General features: G+C 43.6%; 1 protein-coding gene across 3 annotated transcripts in view; it reads left to right on the forward strand.

Annotated features, from left to right (window-relative positions):
* The window catches only part of alpha-Man-IIa (alpha-mannosidase 2), a 95,785-nt gene that overhangs the window by 69,284 nt on the left and 10,855 nt on the right, over positions 1-15,646 (forward strand). For all 3 annotated transcript variants that reach the window (XM_084606309.1, XM_084606311.1, XM_084606310.1), the window contains exons 17-22: positions 1,062-1,187; positions 4,497-4,608; positions 4,769-4,905; positions 5,493-5,634; positions 7,827-7,960; positions 9,410-9,630. In XM_084606309.1, coding sequence (XP_084462435.1) covers positions 1,062-1,187; positions 4,497-4,608; positions 4,769-4,905; positions 5,493-5,634; positions 7,827-7,960; positions 9,410-9,630 — 872 coding nt within the window. The remainder of the gene's footprint in view (positions 1-1,061; positions 1,188-4,496; positions 4,609-4,768; positions 4,906-5,492; positions 5,635-7,826; positions 7,961-9,409; positions 9,631-15,646) is intronic.

Here is a 15,646-nt window from a genome sequence, read left to right on the forward strand (position 1 = left end):
GCAACAATAGCCTCGGAGCCAGCCTGCCTGTCCCACATGCTCTTTTCTGTGGTGTACGGTTTCGCACACGCACCATTCTGGCTCACTGCAGAGCTTGTAGTGCGATAAAAACTGATATGCGATGGTTCATCTCATGCCGTGGTTGCTGCGGTGTTCCACTTCCGGCACTCCGCCCTTGGTTTGCAAGGGAACATATAATGGTTGCCAGCAATTGTGTTGTAACCTGAGCAGCCGTTCTCCATCTGTTCTGTAAGCCATCATGTCGCACTTTGCCAGTGCTGCGCCGTGGCCCCCCTAGTAACAGCAGCATTTTATGTCACTTCACCAGTGTAGGGAGATAGGGCCCCGGTACTATGCTTCTTAACATTTTTCCATGCGAGCAGTAATCAAACTTTCGCATCATAATTTTTTTCTCTGAATACAGTGGTGTTATTCAAAGGATATGAACTAGATGGATTGCCCTCAATGCCACTCTAATTGCTGGTGTGCCTTATACTCAGAATTAGGCTGTTGATGAGCAAAATAGGATGCGTTTACAATGTAGATGTTTCTAACTGCACTTTTGTTTTCTGAGATATATGCTGTGCTTACTTAAAGTAAACACAGCATATATTTATATATATAAAAAAATGTAAACTTTATGTGTACAATTGGAACATATTTGAGTGGGTACTGCTCTTGTGTTCTTATTTTGCGCAGTGATTGTATTTAGTTTTGTGCTAGCACTGTATCGACTATGAGTTTGTATGCCTTTATCAATTGAATTTTTTTATTTCAGTTTGGCCTAAGAGAACTAAATAAGAGCAGGCATTGCCATAAGTACTGTTTTGCTGCAGCTACGAATGCTTATTTGTATATATCTTTTGCTGTTTGCCTGTGCTAAAAGTGCCAAGTTGGTATAAAGGGACACTCATTGGGTGGACACTCATTGGGTGTTAAAAGTTTTAGCACAGGCACTGTCATATTGTTTAAGGTGATGAAGGGCTTGAAACAGCTGTGTAGCCAGTAACCTGATCTATCAAATTAGGCACATGGAAAACCAAGTTATTTTCTTTTTACAGCATGTACAAGTGAAGGATCAAAACATCAGTGTCGACATTGAGTCCGGCTTTGTGAAATATGGCACTCGTCCCAAGAACAGGGATCGCAGTGGAGCCTACCTGTTTCTTCCCGACGAAAAGGCCAAGGTATTATTAATGGGCTTTTGCTCTCTTATTTTGTTTTATAACGTGCAAGTTTTCCTAACGTATGGCTAGCAGTGTAAGGTCTACAGCAATGGAAATGTGGTGCAATAGGATATACTGTGATCAAAAATAGCCATACTTGCATGGTCAAGCAACATGTGCTGGTTACTTTGGCCTTCATGTCAGCCAGTTCATTGCAATTTACCAGGGCCAGTCTTTCTGCCTTCTTTAGCGGTATTTTCTTTTTTTATGGCCAAATCCTTTACACTATCGCATTTTATTAGGATTGTGAAATCGGAAAGTTGTGGTGAAAAAAAAAAAAACCTAAAGAAAAAAAGATTCTTGGTGGGAAAATTTGATAGAAACGAATAATGTGATAATGCAAAATTATGAACAACCGCAAAGGCTACAGAAGCCTCTTGACACTTTGCCTAATTTCTAAGAATGCACACCTTTCTTCAAAGCGTTGCACATGTCGACCTGCCATTGCAACTTAGGGGATGCGCTGCCATAAGTGAAAGAAGCACCATGGCCTGCAGAGAGCATGGGGAAGAGGTACCAGTCTGCCAGCCGCTGAGAGATTCGAGTTATCCAGCTCTTACCAGCTACGCGCTGCTCGCTTATTGTACTCCTGAGACTCTACATGACCTCGCACGTGTGCTTTAAAGTGGTCCATCTGTGCCACACGTGTCCGCTGTATTTGTCCCGATTCTGACAAACAGATGGGTATCGGTACTGTGAAAGTGGCAGCATGTCAATGGCTCTTTCAATTAGTGGGGCTGGAGAAAGCTTTTGTATTAAATAATTCGCTAAACTAGGCAATGGCCTAGTTAAACAATCGACATCAGTCCGCGGTTGACCAGTGGCAGCAGCTGCTTCATGCTAATACTTCCTGCTCTCTTGCTCCAGCATGGTCATGCTAGCATGAGCTTTATTCAGAACAGCAGTTTTGAAATTTAAATGCCCCTTTATACCATACTATACAGTCCATCATGCACTGCATCTCCATCTTGCTATGCCACCAATTGGCCTCAATGGGCTGCACAAAATTACCTTGTCTGCTTGATATCGAGCCTCACAGGCACGAAGAGCATCCTCCGCATCAACCATAGCAGTGCGGTGCTGCAACTGCAGTGTCATTTGCACACACCAGTTTTATTATTATTTTTGTTTCCGGCTGCCCGCAGAGCAAATCTTGGCTGAGATCCCTATTCTAGAGTACTTTTGCTTCTCAGCAGCAACCTTTCATTCAAATAATAAAGAAATTAAGGCGCAAAGCTAGGAGGAAGGTGGCTGGGTCAGAAAAAGTTATGGAGGTCTGTGAAGGCACTGTAAGGTAAAAACATTTACTACTTTTTAATCCACCCTTTAATACACTGTAGTCCACCCTTAATATATTGTAGTTAACCTTAATTCAACCCAATTCAGCATAAGCTACCCTTAAAAGAGCACTGAAGGAGTGTCCACCAAGTGTAAAAAGAGCCAATGAAACTGATAGATATTGAAGCGCCTGTGATCCTCACAAAAATTTTTGATCTAGCTTATGTAGCACAAGAGATGCAAGCGAGGCATCTGTATTTTCCCCTTAAACTCATGAATCCGCCTGAGAGAGAAAAACAAATAATCTGGTACCATGCTCTCTGCCCATGAAAGCTTCAAGAGCCAGCCCGGCTCGGCCGTTTACATTTTTTGCCGCTTGCTACCCCTTTGAAGTTAGGCAGCAAACAAATGAATGGAAAAGGAGGCACGTCATGCTCTCCTGCCTTTCTAAGCGAGTTCCCTGCCTTTTTCACTGTGATGTCGGTAAGGCAATGGTGGCACTCCACAGCTTGAGGTCACTTACGTTGGACGATGTAATGTGCAGGAACTGGGGCGCAACCCACCTTTAATCCACTGCAGTCAAACTCAATCCACCTTATTCCATTCTTAACCACCTTAATCTAGCCTAACCCACTTTTGATCTACCACAATCCATCTTACTCCACCCTATGTAGTCAACTAGAATCTGCCCTTAATCTGTCTCATTCCACCATAATTAACCCTGCTGCTACCTAAACCAAAACTCTAGGGGCCACTTTGGACCACTAAAGTGCGATGAGGCGAAAGCATCTGTTGCATGGCCAAAGCACTTCACTATGGCACCTCTTTCTCTCTTTTTTCACTCCTACCTTCCTTCTTTTCCTTATGGCTCGGTTAAGGTGTCCGCGGATAATTGTGACAGATGCTGCGCCTTTCCTTTCCTGGAAACTAACTTGAAATGCCGCTGATGCCTGCTGTACTGCGTCTGCTTCTATGTGCTGTGTGGTATGGCTTTCAAGGAAGTGCCAAATGAAAAGTGCCACACGGACGCCTGGATCGAACGCCTGGCGGGGTCAACTTCGCATAAGCATGAATTTCCAGGTGTCGTCATCGCTAGTCGTGACATCACCATATGATGATGTCATAGTCACACTGATTTCAAAACATGATATACTACACCACGGATGATTTATTTCAAGGTACGACATACTACATTACTGAAGACATCATCAATTTAAAGGTACGACATATTGCACCACTGATGACATCATCATTAATTTCAAAGCACAACATACTGCACCACTGATGACATCATCCGTTTAAAGGTACTACATACTACACCACTGATGACATCACCAATTTCAAGGTACAACATGCTACACCGCTGTTGTCATCATTTATTTTAAGCTATGGCATACTACTCCACTGATGATATCATCAATTTAAAGGTACTACATACTACGTCACTGATGACATCATCATTTATTTCAAAGCACGACATACTACACCACTGATGACATCATCGTTTATTCCAAGGTGCGACACATGATGTCATCATTAATTTCAAGGTACGACATTCTACACCACTGATGACGTCATTTATTTTAAGGCACGACATACTACACTACTGATGACGTCGTCGTTTATTTCGAGGTACGACATACTGCACCACTGATGAAGTCATCAAACTAAAGCGTTACGGAAGGATGGACAGACACGATCGTGGTCGCGAGGATGAGCCATTAAAGGCTTTCGCCTTAATACAATCCACTCTTTATTCACTGCAATCCGCCATGTGTGACATCACATGGGCCAAGTCCTGGCTGTTTTAATATTGGTAGCCTCTAATGGACTTCAGTCACTTCACGACTTGGGGGTGTGCTCTGTATAACAGTTCACTGTGCAAAAGCAAAGGGACAAAATTTATAGTTAAGTACAACAAGGTAAACTTTTTAGTTCTGGTAGTAGTCTAATAAATGATAATAGCTGATGTTTGTCCTTCTATCTTTGCAGGATCTGGTTTATGACCCACCCTACATACGGGTCACTGAGGGTGTGCTCTACACTGAAGTCATGGTGTTCCTTCCATGCGTTGATTTTTCTGTCCGGATCAAAAACTCTCCAGGTCTGTCCACAAGATTTTATCCATGTATCAAAATGATAGGAGTGCAGATTACACCATTGCTGTAAATTGGGAAGCTGCAATGTTTTGTTCAAACCTTCTTTATTTGCTGCTTTTTTTTTCTTTTTTTTCTTTTTTTTTTTTTTTTTTTTTTTTTTTGTAGGGATCGATGGAGTTGGCCTGGACATCCAAAACATAGTGGACATAACCAAATCTGTTAATGAAGAACTGGTCATGCGCTTCAAGACAAGCGTCCACAACGTGGGACCTGAATTCTACACAGATGTCAATGGACTGCTGGTTTGTGTTTCATTCTGATTATCACATTCTCTGTTTTACGTTTTGTCTTTGTGTGTTTTTCCAGATGATAGCGTGCCACCTTTTTGAGTGGTGCTGAAAGCATCAGTAGCAAAAAAGTGAACAAAAGCTGCTAATGAATTTGAGCATCTATTGCTTTTAGTAAAGAAAGAGGCTTAAGAACATTGTATTTCCTTTCCCTTGCATGCAAGCACTTTGTGCATCCATTTCTTTTCTTGTTTCAGAGGAGGTTTTAATATTTGGTCGACACTTGACTACATATAACTAATGATGGAGTAGTACGAAAGTAGCGGCTTGTCCCTTAGCTATTGTGGGCAGCTCTAATGAGTCTACACTGAGTGCCTGACATTTATCTTTAAAAGCTTAAGGGTCTTGCCTGTAAGTGGTCATCAGTGTGAAAGTTTTCTGTACTATTGCTAATGTAATGCTTGTTTTGTAGCAGAGCATCTTCAGAACTGATGCTTACTCCACAAATTTGTCTGCTCTCTTTCACTTTTTCAATTGATTTTACTTGTTCTTACTTTTAAAATGCAGTAGAAACATTGTAGTTGTTCTCTTGCTTTGACTAGATGACCAAGAGACACACCTTGGCTAAGTTGACTCTGCAAGGCAATGTCTATCCAATGCCAAGCATGATGTTCATTCAAGACAACACCACCAGGCTATCTGTCCTGTCTGCCCAACCACTCGGCACTACCAGCCTATACACCGGTAAGGCTCTCTAATGGCAGTGCATAGTTTTTGTTGGTCAGCGTACATGTAGCATTTTAATTGTTTGGACAGTGAAGCTAGTTACCAAAACAGACCGCACCTATTTGTCCCCGTAACAACCGTCTTTGCAAGGGTGCACAGTTAGTTAATATTCCCGTAGGTACAGGAATTCCTTATCTTCATCTCCAGTGTGGTACAGATTTCAGCCATGTATCAAAGATTACTGCCCGCAAAGCATTCTTTTGTGTGGATGTGAAAGTTACATGTGAGCAGAAGCTGCTTTAGCATGTTACATTAACTGCCAATTGCTTCTATTTCTATTGTAAAAGGTAGGTATTTAATGTCAGCAATGCTGGCAGAAAACTAACTTGAAGCGCAGCCAGTCTGGTAGCAAGTTTAGATTTTTCATTTTCTTCTCGCGACCCTCGGTTCTTCGTCTGTCTCGGAATGGAAAATTATGCAGAAGCAAGCAGTGCAGTTTAGAAAATAACTTGCACGCGTGCACACACACTCACGTTTTCTCTCTCTCTCAAAGAATGAGAGAGTATGCCAGGGAACAAGACGTTTGGTTTACTTTTAGTTAATTTCTTGATTAGTTATTAAGGCTAAAGCCTTAATGGCCCACGAGATGCGAAATCTGAGACCGGAAGTTGCCCGCAGAGGCTATCGCAAAAATTCCGTATGAAAAGTTGACCTGGTCGCATGACCATGTGAATAAAAAATTAAGAGTAAGTGAATCATATCCATGCCAGACTCGAACCACCATCTTTCCATGTCCCAGCTGAGTGTGCTAACCACAATTTTACTCTGACCTCCTATGAACGAGTCCATAATTCTCCTTGTGTAGCGTGAGAATGCCGAAGGATGTTGAGGGAAAGGAAAACAGCATCACTGAGGAGGAGGAATAGTCGCTGGTGGTACAGTAGGGCGTCGCCTATGGAGAGGCAAGCCAACGGCAGCAGCCTGCAATGCGCTCGCCCGCTTTGTACACATTGCTGCACGGCCTCAGAGCTTCATTTCTCATCACTATAGTGACAGCGCACTAGACACCAGTCCTGGGCGGGGAAGGCTGAGAAAGTATACTGCGGCGGAAGAGGCTAGAGCAGCTTGAAATGCCATTCATCATAACCGGTGTCAGGAAGTGGATGTGGAAGATATGTGCTATGGTGATTGAAGTATGTATTAGGAAAGTTTGATATCATGGAATGCAAATGAAAGATACAAAATGTTTAACGATTTTCTCAATCTCGATTTTTACCTTTACGTTCCTTGAAATTTCTAAGTATCCTCTGTAGTTTCTGTCCTCAGTGAGCTATATTCAGTCTCCCTCATCTTAAATCTTCTCCTTTTGCTGTTTCTGGTTTGTCTTGTTTACATTCCATTTGTTGTCAATATAGGTTTTCAAAGTTACATCCAATTGTCCCATCACTATCATACTATTGTCTTTTTTTGTGCATTAGGGTATGTAGATATGTCAGGACTCTATCTTCCAAAGGTCCTTTTTTAATTTTTTTCCAGATATGTTGGGGAAAACATCACTGATTGTTTGGAATAACTTAATGATGGCAGCATTTATTGCTTGTTTTAACTAAGCGTAAACATTTCAAATTGTTTTCTTTTTGAAAGGATTACTGATCACAACTCCATCCACTTTTTATTCTCAGTGATAATTTAGTGGCTCATTCTAAATATATTGATGTTTGTTAAACAGCAAGGGATGCATCTGTTTCTGAAAAAAAAAAATTTATTAAAATATAATTCCAGCAGCTTGATCCAAACATTTAGCATCTACACCAAAAAAAGCAAAAAGCTCTGAGATCATCACTTTGATGTCAGTGGCAGTGTAGCTTAGCCTTGGGGAACCATGCACGAAAACTGTAGATGTAGGTAGCTTACTTGTGAAATCTTACTGTGGTGGCAACATCTGCATCTTCTAGCTTATAATGCTCTGTTTTCAGTAGTCTTAGTGTTTTTATATAGAATATGTTAACCAGGTCAACTTAATTGTGTCCTCAACGTCCCCTTGAATCGTGGTAACCGCAGTAAGGAGCAATGTTTGTCCTTTTTTGTCTATGTTTGTAACTTAAAATTGTAAGCAGACATCCTGCTGGGCAGAAAAATTAACACTCCTTAGTCTCTTATTGATCTAAATTCATGCTGCTAACCAGTGTGACTTTTCTCTGCCGCTGCAGGAATGGTAGATGTTTTCTTGGATCGACGACTCAACCAGGACGACAAGCGTGGCTTGCAGCAGGGTGTCTTGGACAACCTGAGGACACCAAGTCAGTTCAGGATCCTGGTAGAGAAGTTCACAGCAGAATCTCAGGTCAGTGGGTGCCACTTTGCGGGTGGGCCTTCCGATTCCAGGTTTCTTGCACCCTTTTGTCAGGGGTGCCTGAGAACTTTTGATACAGTAAATTCCCCTTGATTCAGCCTTAAAGGGGCCAGGAAAATAGTTTGAATTAACCAAAAATTCAAATTATCAAAAGGCCTGAAAAAGCTGCCAAAAACCATTTGCATCGCAGTAAGTTTATGTAATGAACAGCTGCATGATGATTCTGCATTTCAGATGGAACTGAAATGAAAACAGTGGTTTTTCCCAGCTTATTCAAGTACTTTACTTTATGCACACTGTTGGAAACATTAATTAAAAAGTGCTCTGAAATTGTAAAAACCTCTGCCACCCTTTTTCCAGTGCGATGCAGTAGCAGCGGTGCTTTACAAAAGAGCCCCTTCGCATTTTGTGGACGCTTGACCACAGAGACTACGTGGTGAAGCACGCAGTGCAGTGAATGCACGTGTCCAGTGCGGTGTTTCACTGCACTGGAAGCAGTATGTGGATAAACGCGAGGGACTTGCGCATATGACTTAGCAACGAGCATCTGCGTTCCATTAGCCATGGCTACTGCACTAGGAGTTCATTGTGTATACTGTTAGCTTGGTGCTGATGGTGCAGGTATTAGGCAGAGGAGTCAATGCACTACAGTAAGACATGGGCAGAACTCAAAAACTCTTTGGTTCCTTACGCAAACTTTTTTTTTTGCTTATCTGAAGTGCGCATTATAGCATCTGTTCTTTCTACTCCTTTTTCCTCTGTCTTTTCTTTTCCCAAGTAGGAAAATAGTTAATTTTTGTAGCTGAGTGGCGCTCCGCTGGGGTGGTGCAGTGGTTACAGCGCTCGACTACTGTTTCCAAGGATGCGGGATCGAATCCCGGCCTCGGTGGCTGCTTTTCGATGGAGGCGAAAAGCGAGGTACCCGTGTGCTGTGCGATGTCAGAGCAAAAGAACCCCAGGTGGTCGAAATTTTTGGAGCCCTCTACTATGGAGTCTCTCATAGCCTGAGTTGCTTTGGGACGTTAACCCCCCCCCCCCCCCCCCCCCCCCCCCCCCCCCCACCGCCACAAACCAAACCAAACCAAACCATAGCTGAGTGGTACCAAGGTTGCTTCAGTGCATGGCAGGCAACTGCAGGTATATCGCATGCTCAGTGAATTCAGGTATCAAACTTCTTTCTCCAGCAGTGTTATATATATAGACTTGCTGATGTTTCTGATAGCCTCCTTGTTGTCCTGCATACTTACAGTGACTTCTGGGTACTCTGGCTCTTGCACTTCACAAAAGTTTTTGTATCACAGAATACTGAATAACAACTGCATACTCATCAGTGCACTTGGCCATGGGCTAGGCTTGTGCTTTCGTAATGTCATGTTGACACATTTTTTTTTTGGTGGATAGGATTGTAAACATATCTCGTCCTCACGTATCTCTGAACAGAAGGAGACATCATTGATCAACCATCCGTCTCTGCTGGCACACCAGGCGTCGCTCAGCCTGCTGCACCCACTGTTCACATTGGTCCACAGTCGGCCGCAGCGCATGTCCGACCCACCCCTCAAGAGCTCGTTCACACCCCTTGGGGGTCCCCTGCCCTGTGATGTGCATCTCATGAATCTGCGTACATTGGCCCTTCCCCACTCACCCGCTGCTGGAAGCAAGTAAGTTCCCACCTCTCTCTCTCTCTTTATTTCTTTGTTTTTTATATATTCGTTTAGGCTACTGGGCCTACTTTATTGAGTTGCTAATTAGTCATAAATTTGACCTACCTTATAATATGTCCTTGTTTACTCGGTGCAGCGACATGCTTTGAAGGCGACAAGTCGGCGAGCTTGCCTCGTATACATATAAAAGAGAAAGGTTTTGAATTTGTGCACTTATATGCTTCTCTGCTGCTTCCGCTGCTACTTGTCACACATAGTATGCACCGGAGCAAGTCTCAAATTGACGTGTCATTTAACCTAGGTCTAATGCTGTAACATGTCTGGCCTATAATGATGTATTGACGTATAAAAGTGCCAAACATTTAACTGCTCAATGTAACACCACATGGATTCAATGCAGTAGTCTTGTTACCACTTCCTTTCAAGCAGTGCAAAAGGGCACACATGAGCAGGCGGACAGCAGACGACACTGGCAATGCTTGTAGTGCAATTTGTCTTGTCTTTTCGTCCATTGTTTTACACTGTTTCAAACAAAATGGGGAAATGAACTAATGTCGACTACCCTTCCCAAGTGCCCTCTGCCACTCTTGCTGCATCATACCAAAAGATGCCCCGGAGAGTAATATCAGTCAGTCAGTTCAGTCGTTCAGTCGTGTCCGACTCTTCGTGACCCTATGGACCATGTCACACCACGCTTTCCGGTCTCTCACTATTTTCCTAACATCATATAACTTCATCTGCAGTGCCTCGAGGATGCCATCTAACCATCGCGTTCTCTGCCTACCCCTTCTCCGGCGACCCTCAACCTTTCCCAACATCAAATCTTTCTCCAGCGACTCCTCTCTTCTCATCAGATGACCAAACTAGCTGAGCTTTAACTTTAGAATTTGACCCTCCAATGAGCAGTCAGGGTTTATGGTCGACAATATCGACTGATTTGATCTTCTGGCAGTCCAAGGAACTCTCAAGAGTCTTCGCCAGCACCACAATTCAAACGCGTCAATTCTTCGGCGGTCAGCCTTTTTCACAGTCTCAACTCTCGCATCCATAATCACAACTGGAAAGACCATAGCACGAGTTATACGAATCTTGGTTGGCAGACTAATGTCTCTGCTCTTTACTAGGCGGTCAAGGCTAACCATTGCTCTCTTTCCCAGAAGCAGACGTCTCCTAATTTCATGGCTGCAGTCTCCTTCCGAGGTAATCTTGGAGCCCAAGAAGAGAAAATCTGTCACCGCTTCCACTTCTTGTCCCTTGATACTCCAGGACTTGATAGGGCAAGACGCCATGATCTTTGTCTTTTTAATGTTCACTTTAAGCCCAAACTTCTCACTCTCTTCTTGTATGCACATCAGAAGTCTCTTGAGTTCCACTTCACTTTCTGCCATTAAAGTGGTATCATCCACATATCTAAGGTTGTTGATACGTTTTCCAGCAATCTTCACTCCAGCTGAAGACTCGTCCAGGCCGGCCTTCCTCATAATGCACTCTGCATATAGGTTAAATAGGCAGGGCGACGGTATGCAGCCTTGCCTCACTCCTTTCTCAATCGGAAACCAATCAGTAAGACCATGCCCAGTTCTGACAGTGGCCTCTTGCCCTTCATACAAGTTCCTGAGGAGACAGATGAGGTGAATTGGAACTCCCATCTCTTGGAGAGCTTGCCACAATCTGCTGTGATCTATGCAGTCAAACGCTTTCGCATAATCAATAAAGCAGATGTAGATGGGTTTCTGGAACTCTCTTGCTTTTTCCATGATCCAGCGAAGGCTGGCAATTTGGTCTCTAGTTGCTCTGCCCTTGCAAAACCCAGCTTGCACGTCCGGAAGCTCCCGATCCACATACTGCTGCAGCCTACCTTGGAGGATTTTCAACATCACCTTGCTAGCATGCGAAATAAGCGCGATCGTGCGGTAGTTGGAACAATCTTTGGCACTGCCTTTCTTTGGAATGGGGATGTAAACTGACCTCCTCTAATCCTGTGGCCACTGCAGGGTTGTCCAAATCTTCTGACATAATGTATGCAGAATGTTAACAGTGTCATGGTTGAGGTTTTGAAGCAACTCAGCTGGAATGCCATCAATTCCGCTAGCTTTGTTCTTAGCAAGACTGGCTAAGGCCCATTCAACTTCACTCTTCAGGATGCCCGGCTCGAGATCAGTAATCACAACCGTCTTATGTTGGGTTTGCACATTCAGGTCCTTCTTGTACAGTTCTTCTGTGTATTCCTGCCACCTCTTCTTTATCTCTGAGGCTTCAGTGAGGTCCTTGCCTTGTTTGTCCTTTATCACGCCCAGCTTAGCACAGAAGCTTCCTTTGATATCTTTGATTGTCTTATACAGAGCTCTTGTGTTCCTTAATTGGCTGTTGTCCTCAACTGCTTGGCACTGTATGTTCAGGAAGGCATTCTTATCTCTCCTTGCTATTTTCTGAAAATCCACATTGAGAACCTTGTACCTTTCTCTTCCCCCATAACTTTTGCCATCCTCCTTTCCTCAGCTATTTGCAAAGCCTCTTCAGATAACCAGTTTACTTTCTTGCATTTCTTTTGCTTTGGAACTACCTTAGTAGCAACTTCTTGTATTATATCACGAACATCAGTCCACATGTCTTCGGGCTCTTTGTCTTCTAGATCTTATTCTTGAAATCGATTCCTCACTTCCACAGCATATTCTAATGGAATTTGATCCAGATCATACCTGAAAGGCCTTCTAGTTTTCTGTGTTTTCCTCAATCGAAGCTTAATTTTGGCAACAAGAAGCTGATGTTCGGTGCCACAATCAGCCCCAGGCCTTGTTTTTACTGCTTGTATAGCGCTTCTCCATCTCTGCCGGCAAAGAATATAATCGATCTGATTCCTGTACAGACCGTCGGGTGAAGTCCATGTGTACAGGCGCCTCTTGTGCTGTTGAAAATGAGTATTCGCTATAGTCAGGTTGTTTTCTTTACAAAACTCTACTAGCCTCTGCCCAGCTTCATTTGGCTCACCAAGACCGAACTTGCCTGTAATTCCGGATATTTCTTCACTCCCGACCTTAGCATTCCAGTCTCCTATGAGAAAAACGATGTCTGATGATGGGGTGCGGTCTAAAAGGCATTGTAGGTCCGCATAAAATCTCTCAACGTCAGCTTCTTCAGCAGTAGTGGCCGGTGCATAGACTTGGATAACTGTTATGTTGAAAGGGTGACCTTGGATCCGAAGTGAAATCATTCGGTCGTTTATGGGGTTGTACCTTAGCACTGCTTTACCCATTCTTCCTTTTACTATGAGAGCGACCCCATTCCTTCTCTTGGATTCGTGCCCACAATAAAAGACATAATGGTCGCCTGAGTTTAATTCTCCCATTCCGGTCCACTTGAGCTTGCTGATACCCAAGATATCAATGTTCAATCTGTCCATTTTTCGCTTGACGACATCCAGTTTACCTTGCGTCATAGATCTTGCATTCCATGTTGCTATGTGATATATCTCCTTGCAACATTGGACTTTCCGGTCGCTTCCCGACACATCTACAACTGAGCGTCCTTTTGGCTTTATCCCAGCCGCTTCATTCGTCCTGGAGCTACTAGGAATCGCCCTTTCTTCATCCCCAGTAACATGTGGGACGCCTTCCAACCTGGGGGGCTCATCTTCCGGCGTCATATCATTAATGGTATTGTGACTGGCCATAGGGTTTTCTTGGCAGGAAATACTGGAGTGGGTTGCCATTACCTTCTCCAGCGAATCACATTTTGTCAGAACTCTCTGCCGTGACCTGTCTATCTTGAGTGACCCTACACAGCAGAGCTCACAACTTCATCGAGTTTTGCAAGCCCCTCCGCCACGACAAGGCAGTGATCCATGAAGGGGGGAAAGTAGTATACATGTATAGAAAAGTAAATAAGATGCTTTTACTTTGACCTGCAGTGATAGCTTATAAGTAAATGGAACATTCACTGCCATTCCAGTTGCATTCATGGCAGTTCCAGTAGCAACTACCATATTTACTCAGTTTCACACCATTGCCATCGCAGTCCACAGCATGTACCTTGGCAGCACTCCAAGATGCTGTGCAGTGGTAATGTCATGGCGTGTTTACCTTAATACATTAGCTCATGCAGTGGGGGGGGACTGACTTGCACGGTGAATTTGACTGAGTTCCGAGACACTGTGTGCCCTTACGAGGGTGCCAGTGGCAGCTTGGTGTTCAGCACTTGCGCTTTGTCATGCTGCGATGGAAGCAGGTGCCGTCCGCTGCTGCAAAGCCATTACAATGCGTGATAGCAGCTAGCAACACCTTTCAAAGTGAATGATGCCAAAAACCAACTTTGTGATCATGGCTGATCGCTCACTTTCGTTGATAATTGATGGACCGGCGGGTGATGACAGACGTAAAATTTGACTCTCGCGATAAAATTCTCTCAGCTTTTAACCCACCTAATGAACCCACCCTCCAATGTGAAGTCAGTATGTTAGTTTTCTTATGAAAAAGTGAGTCCGTTACGCGATTATGTATGGTATTTTTAGGATTACAATAGCTTGTTTACTCTTGTGCAGTCCGATTTTTCTATGGATAAAGTTTGAGCTGAGCTGGAATGCAGCAGTATATGTTTCATTCAGCTTTATCTGCACCTCTATATTATTTTTCTTATGCAGTAGGCTAACTGGAGCTTTGTAAAATGATGAAAAGACATGAAATGTGCATCACAAATCACTCCAATAGCCCATTTCTGGGATTGGTGCTACATTGAGCGCAATTTTTGTTTAACCAGTGCTAAAAAAAATACCTCATCAGCAATAGAAATGCTACAGCGTATTTCAAGAGTGAGCAACCACCTTCAATCGGCATGCTGTGATCGCTCTGTGCAGGACACCTATCTCAAGGCCAAGTCTCTTTTCTACTTCACTGTGCTACATTCTGTCCATGTTTCTTGGTTCCATGGCTCCGTTCTGTGAAAAAAAGTAATTCTACGATCTTGTCAGAGTTGCCTTCACAACTCACTTGCATGTTTTAGACTCTGCAGCTCAGTGGAGTTTCTCTTTTATTATTATTAGGGGTGTGCGAATATTGGAAACTTTGACTTGGTTAATAAATAGTATCTACTATTCATTCCAATTCGCACTACACTTTTACTATTCAAAGTCCTTGATTCTTCTAAACATTGGAAAATTACGAAATTTCTACTCATCTCAGTTTGCAGCTTTGCATTGCACAGTGTATTCAAACAGCGCCTGCTGGTTGCACTAATTCTTACTTGTCACATCAGTTAACATGCTCTTTCCTCGTGTAGCCGGCTGCCCAAACACGACAGAAGCATGTGCGAGGTAATGTTGAGCTTTGTTTACCAAATGGCCACCAAAGGTGTCATGGTGTGGTCGTGGGTTGGAAAATGAAGTGCAGCTCCACACTGGCTTGCAGGTGATGCCGTCAACAACTAGCCGTGAACGTGTCGGTAACAATACTGAATGGGCACCAGTGTGAGCTACTTGTTTTTGATCGCGATGATGAGGGACATGATGCACAAAGAAGCGGGGCTTGCAGAGGATAGCGGAACAGGCAAGGCTCTGCTGTGCATGCATTTCTATGTTGTTTCTTCTGGCGCCTGCTTTTATCCTTCACAATTTTAGTGGATTGCAGTCTAAAAACTGCATTTCTTTGGCCACAGAGGTCGAGAAGAAAGGTTGAAAAAAAAACATCAACGATGGAGCCAGCTCGCACAGCTGCTTACTGTACCCTGTGGCTCGTGCAGGAAAAACAAAACCATGACAACCACACAGACTAGTTGTTGGTGCAGTTTCTTGATGTGTTTCATTATTGCACCACCAGTTTGTGACAGTATTTGGGCCCATCATGGGCCTCACAGTCCGATGAAACTGACCCGCAAGGGCTAAGCAGGCTACACGCCGTCATGAATGCTGCATTTGGAGCAGCAGTATGTGAAGAAGCAGTTCTAAGCAGTGTGCCAAAGAAAACGAAAGCAAACCACTACACTGTAGCAGGCAACTACACAGGCTGTACCTGCAACCACCTCA

Source organism: Amblyomma maculatum, chromosome 6 (genome assembly GCF_055883805.1).
Source record: "Amblyomma maculatum isolate TAMU_Amacu chromosome 6, ASM5588380v1, whole genome shotgun sequence".
NCBI lineage: Eukaryota > Metazoa > Arthropoda > Arachnida > Ixodida > Ixodidae > Amblyomma > Amblyomma maculatum.